This window comes from Cuculus canorus, chromosome 3 (assembly GCF_017976375.1).
Source record: "Cuculus canorus isolate bCucCan1 chromosome 3, bCucCan1.pri, whole genome shotgun sequence".
Lineage (NCBI taxonomy): Eukaryota > Metazoa > Chordata > Aves > Cuculiformes > Cuculidae > Cuculus > Cuculus canorus.
Window position 1 is genome coordinate 6,770,078 of NC_071403.1, and position 21,596 is coordinate 6,791,673.

The 21,596-nt window shown below is 35.0% G+C and overlaps 1 protein-coding gene across 1 annotated transcript in view; it reads right to left on the bottom strand.

The window, feature by feature from the left end:
* CSMD1 (CUB and Sushi multiple domains 1) overlaps window positions 1-21,596 on the bottom strand; it is a 1,155,040-nt gene that overhangs the window by 231,917 nt on the left and 901,527 nt on the right. Inside the window, exons 22-23 of the mRNA XM_054063646.1 lie at window positions 11,796-11,965; window positions 3,654-3,810 (exon numbers count right to left, since the gene is read on the bottom strand). Of these exons, the coding sequence (XP_053919621.1) occupies window positions 3,654-3,810; window positions 11,796-11,965 (327 nt within the window). The remainder of the gene's footprint in view (window positions 1-3,653; window positions 3,811-11,795; window positions 11,966-21,596) is intronic.

The following is a 21,596-nucleotide window of genomic DNA, read 5'->3' on the forward strand; positions in this document are numbered from 1 at the left end:
CTCTTTTTTGTGCCATGGATTTTACAAACACTTCCCATGATTTTTAAAAAGAAGAAATGTATTGGGAAGGGGTCAAGGGAAATCTTTGTTATTTTTGCAAGCTTTGTTTGAGAGGAGTAAAAAAACAAAATGAAGAAAAATTTGTAAAATTTTGGCTTCATTCTTAAAATTGGAATAATCTACTAACTTCTCATATTGAAAGAGTCTCTTACTTCCTATGCCATTAGTTCATGAAAGACATTTAAGATGGAGTAATCTATTGAAAACTCAGATCATCCTCAGGTAAAAAATTTGGTTCTATCTTACGTTGTCATTTCCTCAGCACTGAGATATGAACGTTCACAGTCACTCCCTCTGAAGCCAGTGTAGAGGTACTATGAGTGAAACCAGACACTTTCCCCTATTCATCCTAACACATTGTCACCTCAGTTTTGAGGATTTGCCTTTATATAAACCCTTTTTGCACAAAGCACAAAAGTTTGATGTCTTTGTTCATCCTGTTTTTTTTTTTCTCCTCCAGTTGACTCAGATTCAGCAGTTTCTCAAATCACTGATTCATTGACTCTCACCTGTATATATTTACCCTGCCAATCTCAGGCTAAAATATTAACAAAATGTTGTCTCAATTTTTCTGAAGCATTTTTCTTAAATACAGTCACTATAATTTTAGCCTTCAGTCAAAGTATTTCTTAGTTTCTCAAAACAGTTGAGAAAGAGTGCAGATTTTTCATGATCCTTTCCAGTAAAAAAAAAAAATACCCATTGTGTTAAATACATTTCCTTGAAATCATCTTGTATTTTTAAATAAAAATGAAATTACTAAATCTTCTATAATTTCTAACTTCAGTTTAGCATTGTTCTTGCCCTGAAGCAATTTTCTGTATAGCAGATTTCATTAGAACTGAAATCCAATATAGATTCCCTTTTACTATCTGCTTGTATTCTGATTTCTACAATTTATACAAAAAACTCATATTCTGAGTTTATAGAATTCTGCTTTATTATGTCAGTAATGAGATTCTGAAAACGGAAAGAAATGTTTCTTTATTCACCTTTCTGTTCTCACTATTTTTTTTCTTTTGTTGTATTTATAAATTTAATATTATGCACAGAATCCATAATGTTAAAAAAGATTGTTGCGCAGGTAGTTGCTCAGAACTGAAATAGTAAACTTTTAGGTTAGTCTTTTTAATAAGACATTGTAATGGTTCTAAAATCCAAGCTTCAAAATTGCACTAATCCTAATTTCAATCGCATTAATAGGAAGAAAAATACTATAAAGACCTACAATTAAAGGTGGCTGAAGTATCACTTGTGGGCAGGAAGAACTCAGCAACCAGATAGGGAATAACCCGAATTGATTTACCTCTAGATTTATTATGCCATCACTTCTCCTAACTCTTTCTAGTAGTTTTATGATATTCATTATTCAATTTCATTCACACCAGCATACATATCTGTCATTTTCTTCAGTGACACCACATTTAAACATTCTTTTAACCTTTTTTGTTTTCCTAATTTTAAAGTATCTGGAATTATCTTTCAATCTGAAAAGTGAATAAGTTAACAACAGAGTAATCTTCCAGGGAAGTTAATTCCAGCTGTAAACTACAGCTTGATTAATCTAAACAGATAATTATTATTTTTGTTTGATGCATTTCCCAGATGCAAAGAGATTAATTTGTTTAGTAACTCCATTGGAACTGCACCAAAATCTCCAATCCCATCAAATAATAACGGTAAATTTCTCGTACATCTAATTCTTAAAATACTGCTAGATTGGAGTCCTTCAGAAAAAGAATGAGAGTCAACACTGCAGTCGTTTTTCAAAGAGTGCTAAAAGATTGCATCTTCTGCTTATATCAGTTTATAAATGGTGAAAAGTCACACAATGAAGTGTTTGGGAATAACACAGAATATGTTTTCTTGTTGCATTTGATGGAAATCACCTGTTTACATAGTTGTTATCTCAAAATGTATTGTCTTGAATTTGGTTTCTTGAAAGTATATTGAAAAGTAAGGAATTAGACTGTATTTACAAACGGGTGACTGTCTCATGTGAAAGCAAGCAGGAGGAAAAGTCATTACAGATAAACCTTTCAACGTGGACTGCTGCAAATTGATCACATATGATATATTAAATGACGTATTTGGCAACAAAAAAAAAGTAAAGCATTATGAAGATATAGGAAAGTGAATTTTGCCACTGTACATGATATTGTTAAGATTACTGTTAGAAGACTGCCTCGAATTCTCTCTACATACTTCAGAAAATGTGAAAATACTTGAAGAAATAGAAAACAGATTCAGAACTAATCAAACAGAGATGAAAAAAGCCTTAAGACATGAATATATGTTAATTTATATAGAAAAATCTGGTATGGGAGAGCAAATCTTATTAGAATTTGGAAGTATAACAAAATAAAGTTATTTGGTTCAGAAACTAAGCAAAATTCAAAGATTAAATAAAATGTTATTTCTAAATGGTAAGTGGAACTGATCGCTGTACCAGAATTTGAAAGGAACTGATTTAAATCCCTTAAAATCAGTGCCCTTAAAATAAGACTGTTTTCAAAACAAATGTTTTGCTATTTTTTTTCAGAGGAAAAAATCTATGGTCTCTATAGATAAATCAGTCATTTACCTTGTGGTTCTTTCTGGATTCTAAAATAATAAGAATGAATATATACTCTCTAGATAAAAAAAAAATAATGAAATATGAAAAAAGAAAAAAATTATAATGCATTTCATCTCGCCACAGGAACCTATCCTTCATAGTTCTGTGAGAAAGAAACCACCAAAGGTAGGAAGATAAAATTTCAGATTTTTCCAGGCACAGTGGAAAGACAGAAGGGAAAGTAAATTATTTCTGCTTATTCCACTGCTGGTTCCAATCCAAAGGGAAATCAGCAAATGTACCAGAAAGAGCTGAGATTCCATTTCATTGTGATGTGGTGGTCTGCTCTGAAGGATTTAATAGAGGTTCGTGGGAAATGATGCAAAAGGCAACAAATTGAAGACAAAGGGAACTTTGAGATTCCTTGAAAGGTGGACAAAATTTCTTCATGTACGTTGGAAACAAACTAGCTATCCATAAAGCTCTCCCTTCCAAAAGACACATTGTTTTGCCAGCTTAATTACTTAAATTAATTACACCCAAGCTGTTGGACAAATGCACTGCTTGTAAAAACTTGTTTAGTCAGGTCTCCTCCCAGCATACTTCACCTTGATCCAGACAAGCAGACACGATAAGAGTGTTCACCCAAGCACACTGCATTCTTTTTTTTCTCTCATTTGTACTTTTATATTTTTAAATTTGACTGCAGGAATTGAATGTTCCATTTTTAATAACTGGCTCTGTTTCTGCTACAGTATAAGACTATAGTCAACTCACAGATAACACAATTCACTCTTATTCAAACCCCACTGCTAAATCCTCAAAACGATAATGCTTTCTAAATTTGAAAGGTTACAGTTTTGCTTTTAGTAATGTTCTCTAATTACTGAAACTTATTCAGACATGTAGACAAGTAGTATTCAGACTCTGAACCTCAGTACATTCTAGGAAACTACCTTTCCATGAGAAATCACTGCAACTGGGAAATACACACTCCCCACAAAAGTCGATCAGAACATATTTGTGGGGTACTTACTTGTGTAAGTGAGCTGAAATCCTTGGTCAGTATCAGATCCATTGGTATTAAACTCTATCCACAAATGGTTCGAGGTGCTATTCAGGATAACTCCCATCAAGTCATTTTTGGTGAAGGCTCCCAGAGAGCGTGCAGAACTGTCTTTTCCATCATACACCTTGTGGAAACAAAAATAATAGCATTGAACTGGACATCATATGTAAACATTTGAAAAATATTTATTTATCCTTATACAATATTTCCAAAGTCAGTGATGTATTGCCAAGAGTTTCTCCGACAAATTAATGTTTCCATCGCAATGGGTACGTACCACTTGGTTATGCGGTTCAGTGAAATATAAAATATTATGTCAGTCTTAGGATGTTTTTCAGTCTTTTTTGTTTTTCAGTTCTGTGAGGTCATTTTGAGTGGAATTAACATTTAGAATCAGCACTACCTTCTGAGGTTTCATAAAATCAGATTATTTTTCACAATTATTTACAAAGACTAACAGAAGTATGACCTCTGAAATCACTATTGAAGTAAGAAAACTACTCCATTTGCTGCTGTCAAACGTCAGAACTGAGATAGATGTATTAAAGTCAAACCGTCACCTTTTATTTCAGATTCCAAGCCTACAGTAATTTTTGGTCTTACTATAGGTTTTAATACAGAGAGTAAGGTCTTCAAAAACATATGAGTCTATTTCCAACCTGAGTGTAGAGACAATCTTATTTACTGTGTTACTTTATTAAAATCTTCCAATGAGAGACAAAATCAACAATATTAACTTCTGCAATTTTTCCAGTCCCAGCAAGAGTAAGAGCGTTCTTTTGATTGTTCATCAATACAGGATGGGTACAAAGAATTGGCTAGGGGTTGAAATATTAGTTTTGCTTATTGCAAAACCTTGAAAGCCATAAAGTACCAAAATAGTTTTCTACGGGTTTTTCTGCTTGTTTGTTGTTGCTTTTTTTTTAATCAAAATGAATTAAAAAAGACCCAAACAATGCAATTTCATCTTTAAATTAAATAAATCACCGGTACTTTCTCATGGGAAAAATAGACAAATTTGCAGTGTGTTTCATACTTCCAAACGTATACCATGCATCATGGGAATGCTTATGTAAAAGCAAATAATCAATCTGAACAGCTTTTTTCTAATATGAAATAAAAGATAATTTACCTTGATCTTATATGTCCTAGAGTGACTGCAGCTAACTAATATAAAAGATACAATTACAGCAAATATTTTAAGTTCTGGATCTTCATCTCTTCATTCCCAGACTTTGTGGCACAGTGAGGATTTATACTGGCTCCAGGCAGAAAAAGACAATGACTCATTTAACAACCTAAATTGCTACATTTCAGCCCCAGACACTTCTTCCCATTTGAATGTCCAATGAAATTTAAAAATGCATCTTTTGCAGACCACTGCAACTACATTCATGGATGACAACCAACAGTTAAAAGCAGAGCTATTTTCTCAGTGCAGAAAACACCAGCATACCATCAACGTAAGTGAATGTCTTGGAAACAATTCATTCATTTCAAGCTCTGACATTAACAAAATAAAATAATGCAGCCAGCATACATAGAGATTTTTTAAGGTAAAATTCTAAATTTAGTTTAATAAACATACACAAATATAAATAATTACCTTCTATAAAAGAATCTTTTGAAAAATAACATATTATTATTAATAGAACAATGCATTCTGTCTTTATTACTAGGGCAAAGATTGACTTATATCAGGCCACATGGATGAGCTCTCAGAAGAGACAATCAATTGTATTTAAGATCTGTGCAAGCAGTAATGCATATTTAATATCTACCTGTAGGCAGAAATATGACTTTAAGTTCTGCTAAGAGTATCTGAAAAAATGCTTCCAAGCTCCTACCATTGTCCTGGGACAGAACTACAGGTCGCTTTCATGGATTAATTACACATTATTTATCAGAACTGGAAATTCATTGTACAAAATAAATAAGCATTTGTTCGTCATAAGATTTAGTTTTTAGTAACAATCTTGGTCACAAATACTATGCAAAAAGCACCGAGAAAATTTACTTGGTTTTGAGAGATGGAATGATCTACTTCTAATTGTCATTAATAAACTATTAAATATGTTAAAACTATGTTAAAACTATGTTAAAACTATGTTAAAACTTTAACTATGTTAAAAATGTGATTTTTATTCCTCTTAAAATTAAAAAAAGACAAAAACTTGAAATCAGCTAATTACTACAACTGTTCCTCAGACATCCTGTTCCAACAATTTTCTAACATTGCATCTCTCAAGATGAATCCAGACACAAATGAAAACATTGGTTTATGAAGTAAAAAGGAAATAAGAGGGATCATGTGAAAGTAGATGCAAAAAAATGTGACAATTTTTAAGTGGGGACACCTGTCCAGTTGTTGTTAACACTATATAGGTTATATAAGTAGGATATAAGTAGGTACCTGTCTAGTCTAGTAATTGAAACAGTGTTAATGAATAAACATAAGCATGGAATCTCCATAGTCTAAACTGATAACTAGCTTGAACGACCCCTGGGAAAGAAAAAGCTTTTTCCCCGAATAATTCTTGGTTATGGCTTGGTAATTAATGTGGGCCAAGGAATATTCCCAATAGACAGCTTGTAGGCAGCCGTTGCGTTCTGTCTTATGTGACTGTCTAGAGAATTAGAGAACACATTTAACACACTAGTCGAGACATTAACACCATTAGCTCATTTGTAGAACACATTTTTAACTCATTTAGAAGGATCCATTTGAAATTCACAGGTTCCAATTACTATTTTCTCTGTCACGACGAAAAGGGAAGGTCTATATGGCCAAATAGATGAGAGACATGGGATCACATTCTGGATTTTCTCTTACCTCTGACAAATTCACAATGATTGCATTATAAAGATTTCACTGTAAGTGGCCACTTTAAAGAATTATGAAATTTCAAGTGGAAATTAAATCAGGGAGATCGGGAAACTGAAGTGTTAGTGAGTGGGAATGGATAAGGTTTAAAATAAACAGATAATCCAGGTACTCAGGTTTGCCATATACCTCAAAATGGTGATTCTGTTTCTACTTCTTTACTTGAGTTCAGATTTCTTCCCCGCTGATTCAAGTTCAGACTTTGCCACGGCTGTAGAAAACTTTGCCTGTGATGCAGTAACCTGCATGAATTCTCCTTGAAAGATTCAGTTTTGACCCTTCCTCACAGTCTTACTGAGGTCAAAAGCACCCTTGCAGATTCATAGAATCAAAGAGTCATAGAATCATAGAACGGTTTGGGTTGGAAGGGGCTTAAAGATCATCCAGTTCCAACCCCCCTGCCATGGGCCCCATCCAACCTGGCCTTGAACACCTCCAGGGATGGGGCAGCCACAGCTTCCCTGGGCAACCTGGGCCAGTGCCTCACCACCTTCATGGTGAAGAAATTCTTCCTAAATTTCTTGTTATTCTTTATGCACCACAGCCTCAGTATTCCCATTGTGCCACGAGAAAACCTTGTCGAATATATACAGCTGAGGTGGTTTGTGTTTTCAAAGCAAGTAAACGGTGCCAGAGCAGGTGTCCGGCCACCACGACTTGATTGTCTACACAGTATTTATTGTCCGTACATCCCAGCCACGCATTTAATGCGGGTTTACTAACACTCTCACAAATCTTTCTTGAGAAAGCATTCGCCCAAGAGCCGTATAGGTCAGGGGCTGTTTCTGAGAGACAGTTTGAATGAGCCACCTTGTTTTGCAAGATTAGAGAGTTTAATGTGATGGATGTAGTGAGACTGTGGAAGTTGGCCTTGACGGCAGCAAGGAACGGTCACAGCATTGTTGAGAGCACCAGGATAAATGTAGCCAGAGCATTCAGGAACACTCCATTGCACCTAAACGTTTCTGATGAACTGAAAGGGAAGTACTCGTTCTACTGCTGGGATTAAAATATGTAGGCAAGAGAAGAGGACAGTGCTACAATTATTCATGAGGTGAAGGACTGTAGTAAAGGTGCTAATTTATCTGCATCTGCTGTGGGAATGTAAAAACGAACACTCACCTGAAGGAGAGGGAAAGGCTGGCTAGATTTGCTTAAATTCCAATTTCTCATTCTGATAGTAAAGAGAAATTACTTACAAATAAACTTTTCAATTTTCTTTGATTGCAGAGATATGAGTGGCATAAAATCATCCCAAAGGGAAATGCATTTCAAAAGCATACTGCTTTTATGGTTTGAGAGATAATTCCTGTATAGCTTCCTGACTTTTTTATGCATCTTCCTATATATTTTTCCAAATATCTTATTTACATCCTTATGGAATTCTTAGTGATCCTGTCTCAAACTAATAGTCATATTATACACATCATAAGGCATTCATCTTGAGTGAACCTTGAGACTTTCTCCTGTGCAGACGCAAGACAGAAAACTGGTGTTTATAACATATTTTGTTCATATTTAGGATACAAATAGGTAGGAAAGAAAACTTCAAAAGAGGGAAGGGAAGGGAAGGGAAGGGAAGGGAAGGGAAGGGAAGGGAAGGGAAGGGAAGGGAAGGGAAGGGAAGGGAAGGGAAGGGAAGGGAAGGGAAGGGAAGGGAAGGGAAGGGAAGGGAAGGGAAGGGAAGGGAAGGGAAGGGAAGGGAAGGGAAGGGAAGGGAAGGGAAGGGAAGGGAAGGGAAGGGAAGGGAAGGGAAGGGAAGGGAAGGGAAGGGAAGGGAAGGGAAGGGAAGGGAAGGGAAGGGAAGGGAAGGGAAGGGAAGGGAAGGGAAGGGAAGGGAAGGGAAGGGAAGGGAAGGGAAGGGAAGGGAAGGGAAGGGAAGGGCTATGTTATGTTATGTCAGGTCAGGTTAAAACGAACTCATTCTTCTTGCTGAAAAACCAGGTGCTGTAGTCCATATGACCTTATCCTTTTTCCTCACTGATATTTAAAAGGGTACTTTCATTGCAAAAAAAAATGTAAGAAACAAAATGGAAAATGAATATAATAGTGACTTCTGATAAATTATCAAAGAAGAAAAATATATGACTTGTATGAAGGACAAAATATTAATTCATATGTGTACAAACAAAATTGACAATTAGTCCTAAAGATGATTTAGCCCTGAAATATGAGAGTTTGTAGAGGAATGAGGTTTAAAAACAAAATGGAGGGCATTATTTTGCCTCTGCCTATAGTAGTGCCTTGTAGAGTCCATTTCTTGAGTCTTCTGTATAGTTCTAGTCTGTGCAAGTGTGGAAGAACAGAGTAGAGCTGTAGAAATCACAGACACAGGCAATGATTGAGGGGTGTATATTTTAGAAGCAGAGACTCAGTTTGGACAAGAAAAGGCTGAGAAGGGATATGACTGAAGTTTACAAAATCATGAAGGTATTGGAGAGCATGATTGCAAAACTATTCATCAAACCTGTATTGTTAGAGCAAAGGACTACTTAATGAAACTTGATGTTTCATTAATCAATTAACAATATTAATTTCAAAGAGATGAAAAAACCTACTTCTTTATGCAGTACATAGTGAATTTCCAGGATTTGATGGCATAGAATAGGTTTCTAGCAGTATTAATTAATTTAAAGGACTACCAGATTTCAAAGATAACACATTAGTAGCACGTGGAAGAGATGGCAAAGTGTGGTTCAGCTTAACCCAATAGGATGCTGTGGGACCATCAGGGTAATGCAGCATAGACAGTGGCCAAGCTTCCATGTGTGGAAGCTGAATAAATTACCTGTTGCTATAATCAGGGAAAGCGTACTGAGCTAGATGGCCACTTAGTTCCATTCAGAAAAATAACTCTTATGTTTCTAAAACAACTGACAGCGTTCTGGGAAACACAAATTCTTTATTCTGCCTTCCTATACTAGGTTGCGGGAATGTTCTCTGCTTTCAGCTATCAGATTGAATCATCACAAAGTGTCTTTTTAGTGCGAAGCAGGCAGTCAGCATTATCTCATGATGCATGGTGAGACTGGGAAGAACATTTCTTTCCATCTGGAAGAAGATGCCCTATAGATAGACTAAAGAGAACAAAAGCTGCATGGATAAGTTTGTAAAACCTGAATACTATAGATACTTTAGCCACTAATATAAACAAGGCTAGGATATGATCCAAAACATTAACATTCAGTTATACACTCTGTTCAACCTCCAGCACAATTTCAGTTAAGATTTTGGCCAGTTCATTCGTCAGTCTTCTGGCCAGTGCCTGGGTACGTTTGGGGGCTATCTCAAGGGCTAATTCCAATAGAAATCCATACAAGGACATCCTGGAATGACAGTGTAAAGAAAACAGACTTCGTATTTACAAATGCAGGTTATGGAGAGGCTGATGAGGAAGAGAGTTAAATCATATAAATGGAAATTGTGATGCCCATTGCCTCCCTCAGAGAACAGGCCTTGCAGTGAACACATTTTTGCCTTTCCTTCTTGTGGATCCTGTGGAGTATTGAGCCAACAGATCAATGAAAGAAGAAAGTATCTAACAAGATTTCTCTCAGGCATATCTTTCTTATCTGTCCAGGGAATAGCTCTAAGTATGCTTGGCATTACTCATGAAATTTTCTGAAGGATATTTGAGTTCTGTGAATGTTCGTTTAGGGCTTATAAGATTTTTTTTTTTTGTTAAGGTAGCTTATTAAATTATTTATAAACTACGTATGTGCAAAGATACTGGGAGACTGATGTACCATATCCAAGAATCTTGGTGGGGAGTTAAATTCTTTGTCTGCACTGTCAGACCATGGAAGGGGACGATATAAACCAAGAGACAATATAGACCTCATATTTTGCCCACTTACTCAATTTGTTTTGATGTAAAAGGAAAACCATAGGTCACGGGCTTGCAGTGTTTGATACACTGTGTCCACACAAGCGTGGAGGCGTTTATTATCAATGATTTTGTGGGTAAAGATAGAGAAAATGCTGTTCTTCCGGCTCTAACTTTCTAATACTGTAGGGGATTCTTAAAGATTTACTTATTTCATGATGTAATTCAGTCTTCTTAAAAAGAACAGGTATAACAACAAAGATACGAATGTCTGTATTAATATAGACAATACTTAAAAAGTTTTTATACTTAAAGAGGAGAGTTTGGTTTTTTTCTTCCCACCTTCATTATATCTTTAAATACCTTGTAATTTGCAGGAAACTTATAACTTCAAATTGAATTTTCACACTGATCTACATGAAGAGTCTCTTAAGATAACAAAATGGATAAAAATACGGCTACCAAAATCTGATCCATAAAAATGATATCTGTAAATTCCTTCTGGGAAGTATTCAGTTCAAATAAAAACAGCAAAATCAAGTTAGAAACATAGACAGCAATTTCTGAGATATTAAATGGGTTGCTGTGAGATCCCCAGACAGCAAGTCACTAATGGAGTTCTGAATACTTAATGATTAGAAGTATCAAAGTTAAAGGCATAAATTTGAAAGAGTAATTTAATGTATGCTCAACACTTCAGATGAATGTCATGATTTTCGTTTGTAAAAGAATGCAGCAGCCATCATTAAGAAAGGAGATTATGGCTGTGTTGTAGAAAAGTACACCACCAGTTCAAAATCTGTATATATTTAGCCTAAGTTTCAAAGGCTACCTACAACATAAAGAATTACAACCATCTTCTGTAACTACAGGTTTAGTCAATATTAAAATGCTAGCATGCTTCTTTCTATTCGATCCAGTAAGTTAAAGAATTCAGAAATAAAAACCCAAAATACCCTAAACACACCAAAACAAAAGCACTTCTGCTCAAGAAAATTAAAATAAGAAAATAAAAATGTACAAAAAAATACCAAAATTAAAACCCAACTTTTGTTAAGTATAAAATACAAAGTAAATATAAGTGCTACACTTACAAGTATTACCACAAATGGAAAATGATATAGACAGTTTTGTATTCAATATACAAGTTCATATTATAGGTTTTCTTTGTAGATTTTAACCCATTACATGTGTAATTGAACTCAATGTCACTTATAGTTTCTTTGAAGCTAGTATAAATAATTGAATTCAGTATAAAGGAAGTGATGCTATTCACGTAGAACTTATTCATTTTGTATGAGAAAGTGAAATGAGAATAAAAATAATTCTGTCAAAAGCAGATTTGTTCGGGCAATGTGAATGCTGAGCATGGTAGAGAGTCAAATTATTTTCCTTTTACCTTAACAATATCTCCCTCATGCAGCTGAAAGCTTCTGGCTCTAAGGTGGATCCCTTTTCCAGCCTCTGTTTCAATTTTGTAGATACATTCATGGTTGTTGTCATAATTAGATGGAAAATTTGGAGACAGCAACGTTCCTTCGTTTCCAGAGACGGTTGCTCCACATTCAGCTAAAGAAAACAGACACATTAAAAAAAAAAAAAAAAAGTGAATTACCCATTTCAAGAAAACATGTGTTATTCTCAGCAATATTTAGACTATGAAAACTAAGGGACTATCTAGGAAAAGTATGTTTCTGTCAGATTTCATCTGTAGGAAGAACTTCTAAAAATACCAAAGCTGCTCTCTCTTGCATTTCACTGGGTACGTTTATTATGTGCTTTTATGTAATTCTCTTTATTTCTAGTTTATCTCTTGGTCCTCTCATTAGAATATAATGCAGGTTAAACAAATTCCATAAAAACTTGATGCTTTGTTGAAATATAATTATTCTGATAACTTTTCAAATACATTTAAGATAGATTTGACTTACTTCCCGGTTCAGCTTTACAAATAATTATTAGAAAAAGCAGACAATGAGCTGTTGAGATAAAAGAATCTTACAATAAATCAAGAACTGTTCAAATATTTTTTCTCCACCAGGAATAAGAAGAAAAAACTAAAAAACAAGCCAATATTTTTTGGCATCAGTCAGGGCCAAGCAGACAGCTCCATTATTTTCCAAGTAGAGAGTCTTTTTCACAGCCATCTGTAGTAAGAACTTATTGACATTTTTAGGAGCAAACATTTTTTAAATTGCTCCCTAGTAAAGAAAATAATAAGTGTAGAAATAGTGGCATGTTCCAGCCCATGGGCACAGCTAGAATTCTAAATAAAGACTAATACAATTATTCCACATAAATGAAAACATCCAAAGCCACAGAAAATAACATTGGTGTACTGTTCAAATAAACACATATCTATATATTTCTCTATGTGTGTTCATATGCAGCTATTTTTGTCTTGGTTTTTTTTTAGGAAGAAGTGGAATTAATTGATTGTATAAAATTTAATTCAAAGCAATGCCAAAATTAATGCCAGACATGGTTAAACCCATACTACTTGATGTCTTCTTGTGTTTATGACATCAGTAATCTACACAAGCCATCTGCAAACAAATGTTTACCAAAGCAAAGATCCATGCAAAAACATCTATGTTCCCTTAGACTGCGTAGGTACCTTATTATCTCCATCCTTCAAAGAACTGGAAAATACAGAAGTAAAATGCTGAAAAGAACTAAATAAGAAAATGTTATGGAAGCATAGAGGTTTTTTTTTGACATAACGTTCATATAGTGTTCTACATTTTGTTTCAGTGATTGACTGTAAATGACTAATACATATATTAAAAGATAAAGTGTATAGCGAGCTTTTCCTAATCTAGAATTGGCCAAATTTCCTGTTCCAATAAGTCTGTGTTCTAAAGTTCAAAACCATGGCAATTTAGATCTGCAAATAAAAGTACTGATGCATAAGGTCAGGGATAATAACAGTTATAAACTAAACTTAATAAAATATTACTACCTTTCTAAAGTATACTACACTCCCCAAGAAGTAGACACGCTTTCTGCCATGAATAATTATTTATTTACTGAATTCAATTAGTAAATTGACTTGGAAAATTCTTTGAAGTCAAGTTGGCAGCCGTACACCTCCAACCCATCCCATATGACCATAATCTGGTTTTAGTGCATACTACTCCTTCTCAAATACCTTGCAAATATTTAACAGCTATGCAGCTTCATCAGGCTCTATCATTCCCTTTGTTATCATGTCAAAGAGTTGCTCACATCCTCTGAGCAGGTGTTTCCTAGCTCATCTTTCGTCAGTCAGTAAATCACTGACACAGCGTCCAAAAAGAGATTTCCAAAGGAAAGCAAGTTGTTCTTAGTCAACTTCCCTCCCTCAATAGCAAAATTATCCAAAACACGTCGTAATTTGGGTTAAGGATTTCTTGCCAATTTTTGCTAACTAACTTTAGAATATCAAGTTGAGGCCATGCTTAATTCACTCCCATAATTTCTTGGTCTGGTGATTTAGGTGACTTTTTTTTCAAGAGAAACATTGGTCCTGTCTATGGAAACTTTCTCTCCAGACCATTGGAGCTTTTGGAGATCTGGTGTCCTAATGCCTGAAATCTCTTTCATTTGTGATAAATGCCCTGATATACAAAGGTCCTTCTGCTTTAAGGACTTGAGTGTTTTTCTAACCATTCCTGTACACTACAATCCAGAACTGCATGAGCTCCCTACACATGATGAAGGACTAGAAACTGAAAAGACCAGCAATGAGCAGCAATGTCGAGTCTGGTCTTTCAGCAGTAAAAGCTTATGCAGTAAAAGGTTTTTCTCCCCTTCAAGGCCCTAATATTTTACTTAGTAGTATAGGAAACATATTTTTTTTTTTTTTTGGCCTTTAAAGATATCTACAGTAGCTCATAATGCTGCTGCTTTTTTTTTATACAGTAATTAACACCTGCAGACAGAACGTATGACACAGAAATTGAATTCACTTTGCCTCTGGGGATTTAAACATGCATCTCCTATGGCTTCTGCTTCACATAAAGAGATTAGAAAATCAGTTAGATACAAAGTGAGCAAATGTTGGCTAACCTCTTTAGTATAATGGGTAGGGCATTAAACAAGGGAGGAGAAACACTCCTTCAAGGAAATTCATATGTTAAACAATTGGGAAATAAAATTCTGAAATAACCCATGAACAACATTCGCTGTTACCATGTAAGTACTAAACTACTATAGTGGAAAAATATGTTTACTTCCGTTTTCATTGCCCATAATTAATCTTCAACTCTTTATGTAAAATGAAACAAAAGCATTTAGCCATAATGGCAAGATCATTCTGCTAGGACGCATCAGACATGATTTCAAAATCTTTTACAGAAATGAAGGAAACAAAGCCATATCTCCTACATTTTTAATGAAAGACGGAGTCACAGAGCTTTGCGTAAGGATGTGATATGGCTCATCTACCTGTGGTAACTGAAAAATAAAAAAACTGCCAATCACCCTTGAAGGATGTCATACAACACTTTTTATTTATCACACGTGCTCTGGGAGTAACTACTAAAAGAGTACCTTACATTAAGCAGACAAATCTTATCATATGATCCTGAAAGAGCTCTTTTGTTCTTGGTTACAAAGGACTTGCTTTTACTCTCTCATGACACTAATTTTACTTCAATGCCTTCCATATTCCTTCTGGGCTCCAAAGACCTGTGGTCATCTTGGGAGAATTGTCTGCCTTCCCAGCCCAGTCAGATGAAAGAGAAAAGATTATATGAGAAAAAAAATGTATTTGCTTATATTTTCATTTATGAAATGAAATTCACTACATATTAAACATATGCACGCTTCCTTCAATACAAGTAAACTATATCAGTATGAGTATCTACAAGTCCTGAAGTTATGCAGATATTGACAGGTACATAAATTGACATAAAAATTAACCTTTAGTGATCTTAAAGTAATTACTGTTGATATTCTGTCTCTACACTTTGATCCACAACCTTGTTTTGGAAAAATCAGTGTGAATATAAGTGAGCAGGTATACTATAACATACTAATTGAACATGCTTTATATAAATAGTACTTTCAGGACTAGCTCCTCCACCTCTAGCCTTTGAAGAAAGGGAATATATCATAGACCTCTGTGTCAGATTAAGTGATGTGTTTAGACTGGTATAGTAGTATTTATATAGGTACACTTTAAGAACTTAAAGTCTGCATATGATACAACATCTAAAAATTACTACAGAAAGATGTAGCACTGAAATATGTACTACAATGTAATACAGATCCCTTCTTCATATTGCCTTCCTACCTTTTCTTTGTTTTTTGTAGTAATCTATTTAATTTTTCAAGATACAAAATAAATTAATTCCAGTCTTCTAGGTTTCTTACTATTAATGTGGTCAGTGGCACCTGAGTCCACTCTTTAAATGAAACAGAAAAGATCCAGTTGTCACTTTAACATAATATTTATCTGAATTTATTCATTACGTAGAATATATTTTTTGGCAAAATCCAAAATATGGGTAATCCAAGAGATTTTTCAACAGAGAATATGTACAAAAAAATCTGGTTTAGGCAAAACCAGATAAAGAAATAAAGAAAACCAACAGAGAATTTTTTCTCATAAAAGCTATGATAAAATTTTTATTTGACTTTATTATGATAAAATTTTTTATCATAAAAGTCTGATAACTTATTATACGTCATAAGAAATGACAGAAAGCTGCTATTTATAATGATAGAAGAGATTTCCATTTTCTTTAGGAAGGTGTTTTCCTGCACAGCAGCCCTCATAGTGCTGTGTATTGGTAGCTAGAAAGGTGTTGATAACACACTGGTGTTTTGGCCACTGCTCCGCAGTGCTCACACCGTATCAAGGCTGCCTTTCCAACATCTCCCTCTGACCAGCAGATCATGGGGTGGGCAAGATCTTGAGAGGACATATAGCCGGGAGAGCTGACCAAGGCCAACCAAAGGGATATTCCATACCTTATGATGTCTGCTAAACATTAAAAGAGGAGAGAAAAGAAGGTAGTGCATTCATTATTATGACATCTGTCTTCTGGAGCAACTACTACACCTACTGAAGCCCTGCTTCCAAGGAATTGGCTGGGCATTGACTGCTCATGGGAAGAAGAGAAGAAATCTTTTGCTGTTGTGTAGCCTTTGATTTTGCTTTATCAAACAGCCTTTAGCTTGACCCACAACGTTTTTTCCCGTCTTACTTTCTCCCCACCCAGTCCCGCTGAGGAGGTGGGTGATGCAGCAGCTCGGTGGGCACCTGACGTCCTGCCAGGGTCAACTCACCAGAGACAAACATAGAAGGGTTGTTGCAAATTGTACACAATTGGTTTTAGTCTGAGGGAGAAAGAAAGGCACATTATTGCACAAGTAGCATGAAGAGGCACTTAGTGCGTTCTGACAAGATTTATTAAATTAAGAGGTGCTTTTCATATTAAAACAGTCTGATTAACTGGAATAGGACTGTAAATAAAAAGTGAAGATAATTTAAATATGAAACTTTATTAGACTGTAATAGAGTAAAACTCTATGCACTGCAATAGCACTAAACACTCATATCTTAAAAAAATCCTAGCTATTCTACTTCCCTAATATGAAGAACTAAACTAAAGAACCTGTCAGACATGAAAAACAAACCATATCTTTATATCCATTATAAACCATTAGATTTTATGCATTTGTAACTTAAGAACTGATGTGCTCAGTGAATAGTTGTGCACCCTTAGCTGAGGATGAGAAACAAGGGTTAATGACCTTCTTTAAGAATACACCTTTATGTAAGCAGCAAAATTGTGCTGTAACTGAGTTGACATGCACACTAATTTAATGCAGATAATTTAAATAAAACTCAGCTCATAGTGCTACAGATGTTTGTGATTTTGTTTCTAAACGAAGAATAAATTCCTTAAAATCTCATTTTCGAAATTGTTTTTACACAGTTTGGCTGTTAGTGCTTAAAAAAGTTATAATCAGCACATCTAAATGGCTTGTTTTATAACTTAAACTAGCACATACTAAATGAAATTTGGATTGTAAATCTCAGCTATTTATATGGTTCCAGTTCAGATTCTTCACTTTTCAAAGCTGCCAAACTACAGAAGTCTGCCAAACCACAGCATCCAAAAGACAAGGTCCTTCAAACTTATCTTCTTTAAAAAGAAAAAAAATAAATAAAAATATCTGTATGGTACTGGCTTTACATTTCAAAAGTATAAAGCAGATAAAAGCAAATTAATCTAATACAACTTTGGAATTCCGTGTCTTTTTAAAATTAATTTTATTTATTTATTATAAAATCAAAAATATCCACCTTAGCATTCAAAAGGTACACATTTGCTGAGTGTATACCACCTATGTACACACATAAAAAGCTTTAGCGAAGAAACTATATGCTTCATTTTCACTGCACTTTCTGAGTTGTCTGTTATAACCTTGCTGAGGACAGCAGCAGACTGGAAAATGCTACCTTATCAGAAGGTTCTTTTCTTCTCTTGCAGTGAGAGCAGTCTGTCTAGGACAGATATTTGACCCCTGTCTTTGTTCTTTTGCTTAATAAAGTCACTTAAATTCTATTTACATAAGTAACTTTTATCCTTCTTCTTTCATTGTCTCACTTGAAATTGGATAAAAGGAAACTACAGAGGGTAGATCTTTTGAAATTCATCAAACAGTTCCTGAGTATGAACACAAACTCTACAAAACAAACAAAATTCAGGGATTCTTGAAATGCTTTGAAATACAGTTCATGTAAAATGTAACGATAACTTTGTTTAATGGAAAAGTTTGCTTTATTATTTTTCTTCCATACACCTTACTAAAAGGTCTGACAGCATTTTAAGCAGATCTCCAAAGCAGAGATCAAATAAAAGTAGTACATTGTCAGTTTAAAGGCTTCTCTGCCACAAAATACTCTTAACGCAGAATATCTTTGTTGTATTTATAAAACTGTGCGGTCGTTCATAAAATATGAGAAGAAGCTGAGCTTGGACTGTTGGTTATTCTTTACCTTTCTGTTGGACAATATCATTACCCAGTAGGATAGTCATGCAATATGAAAACAAGGGGATCACGGATAAAGCTGAACCAACCATCACATGCTCTGTCTTCACATAACAGCAAAATTGTGGGGTTTCTCCACAGTCACTGATCAAGGGGGCTCCAAAGCTGAGCATATGACTTCTGCAGGGCAGGCACAACAAACAACTGGACTCAAACACAGCTTTACATTCAAACTCAAACGAAATGGAAGGAGACTGCTCTCCTTGTTAACTGGAATGCTGCATCGAGCTGAGGTGCACAGGTTCCACAGCTCCTCTGTTGCACGATAGTCAGTTAGCAGTCCTTCATCTCCAATTCTGCAGTCAACCCTTCACTTGCAAGACTGTATCCTTTCATCTACACACTGCCGGGCTGCTGTGGCAGTGCCTTCACTCTGCTGCCGCACGTGCTTTTGTTCTCACCTGGCACTGCTGTATTCAGAACCACTGTTATGTTGGGTTTCTCCTAAAAAGTGGCTGCCATCGATTTTTAAATCACACTGTTCTCATCTCATTCTCAGTCTTTCCCCTCGTAGCTTTTAGCTGGTAATTCTACACTAAGATCGCATCACTCCACACCTGGTGGCTTTTAGCCTGCAAGTTCATATTGGAATAGATGCTAGTAGATAACAAGGAGATAATGGTTATTTTAATACACAATAAGTATTACACCATAATATACATGCACAAAGCTTAACCACTGTTTAGTCTACCAGTGCTACCGATGAGAAGCTTGAGAAGCTCTGCATGAAAAATAGATTTGTACTAGAGAGAAAACAGGAAGATGTTGCGTTTTGAGTTTTGGGGTTTTTTTTGTTTTTATGTGTGTTATTACCATCATCAATATCACCACTGCCTTTACTGGACAGATATTTCTCTGAGGAGTCTCTCCTTCCTCTTTCCAGATGGTGCCTGACAAGTACCCTTCCCATTTTCCCCTCTCTCTCCCTCTTCTTTTTTCACTCCTTGTCTGTTTCCCTAAGGCAGATTTCAAGTCAAGGTAGATCATCAGCTATGGACCACACTAACAAAGCATGTGCGTGGAAGCCTCTCTCTACTTTCTTTAAGCAACACTGGTATGACGATGGTAAGGTTAGAACACCTCACTGAAATCTTTCCTGAGATGCCTTGCTGAAAACAAACCTCTTATTCTGTTTTTTTTTTTTTGCTACCATTCTGTTGCCAAGAATAGTGGAATAGGAGAGGAAAGACTAAACAGCAGGTAAAGCCTTTTCTGAGGTTTGCTTAATTAGTTTTCAATCCATATGCCACTGCCATAAGACACTACTCTGGTTCTCAAAACAAATCCTGTAATGTTAATTGTCCTCAGAGGATAATTGGCAGAATCCAAGGTGAGGGCGTTTCTTTGTATTTATTGGGGATTTTTTAATTATTTCTGAGATTTTCATCTACTCTTTCTAGCATCATGTGATAATGAGTTACAGAAATACCATTTTTTATTAAAAAAATATTTACCATACACAAACTTGACATGTAGAAAGAAGACAAAAGTGTGACTTGAGGTAATTGTTATTCCTTCTGACTACAGGTGATTAAAATTTCATACCAGGTCTTACATTAAGGTGATTAAGGCCTTATACAAATCACTCCTTTTTATTTTGAGAATAGTTGGTGCCTACTATACACCTGCTGAAATCTGACAGTGTTTCCTGAATATTAAAGTTTCAGTTTTGAAACAGCAGTACCTCAAACCTGTAATTACTATATTGCATCGTATTCTGAAGATTCATATGCAGTAAGATTCAGACACTAACTCAAAAAAATCTTCTATTTTCTGTTGTTTATACAAAAATGAGAGAGTATAAAAACACTTTTCAATGTTTTTATAAAAATTGAGTGCTATAAAGAAAGAGAAATAAAAAAATCTATTAAATAACTTTACTAAAGATGTTGTAAGAAAGAGCAAAACAACTTAAAGATTTAAAAATCTAAATGTGAGAGTATTTAAAGACAGGATTCCCAAATACAGTGGATCCGGGATACTTGCATATCCTTATTACTATCTGAAGATTGAGAGATTCATCTACTGATAATCTATAAGATTTCTTAATCACGAGCAGCTCTTAAATGAGAGCTCTCTCTGTCTAAATATGAGCTAAAAAGGAATAGCAATTTTCAGACTTAGTTTGACTTCCCAAAGGAGAACTCAAATTCAAATTTTATGCTACAGAGAATTTAAAGACAACAATGTCTGCCAGATCTCAAGGGTCTTACAGAAATCTCCAGTGCTATTCAGGCTAACAAGGTTCCCACTTATATTTCAATCTCGATGGGAATTAACTCAAACCTACAGCATGACAAAGTATATTAATTACAATTGATGATTTTGCAATGAATATTAACTAAACTATTAAAAAGAAACAGTATTAAAGGTTGTCAGCAACTTATTGTAGAGCCCTATAATTAATTATTCATGTAATATTCATTATAACAACTGAATATCATAAATTAATGCGATATTAATGTGAATTGCGGTGAACAATAGCTCGGTGGAGATTTTACTCAAATGCTGTAGTAATGTACCATTAAAAATCAAGTGCCATGTAAAACTTAATGGGGAGCAAAACCACTTAAATATGAAATGAAAACACTATGTAGCTGTTTCTTTTCAGCTTTATCTCTTAAGTTTTTCACAGTTTGTTTTAGGACCTCTCCATGCAGTTCAAAAGACTAAAAAGGGTTAGGAAAGAAATGGAGGTTAAACAACAAACCAACCTAAAAAAGAAAACAATCCACAGCACTCAAGACAAAGTTTACTGTAATAATGTGTTATGCTTGAACACTATGCAATGTTTACCATGAAAGACTACTTTGAAGTGAATATAGCGTATGCTGTAGTGTACGAATAATATTATCATGGTACATCCTAGCTAAACTTTATTATAGGTTCTTAAGGAGATAGTGAGAAGGGAAAACCCAGACAAGTAGACAGAAACAGGGTGCAAATCAGGTAAAAGAATGAAAATATAAGTTAAGACAATATCCAAAGCAGAGCTGCAGAACTAATTCAAACTTGGGTCTTGAGCAGTCTGATCCAGTGGATCCCCTCCCCACGGCAGCAGGGTTGGAACTAGATTATTTTTAAGGTCCCTTCCCACCCTAACTATTCTATAATTCTAAGAAACTTTCCTTCCCATTACCATGTAGTATCT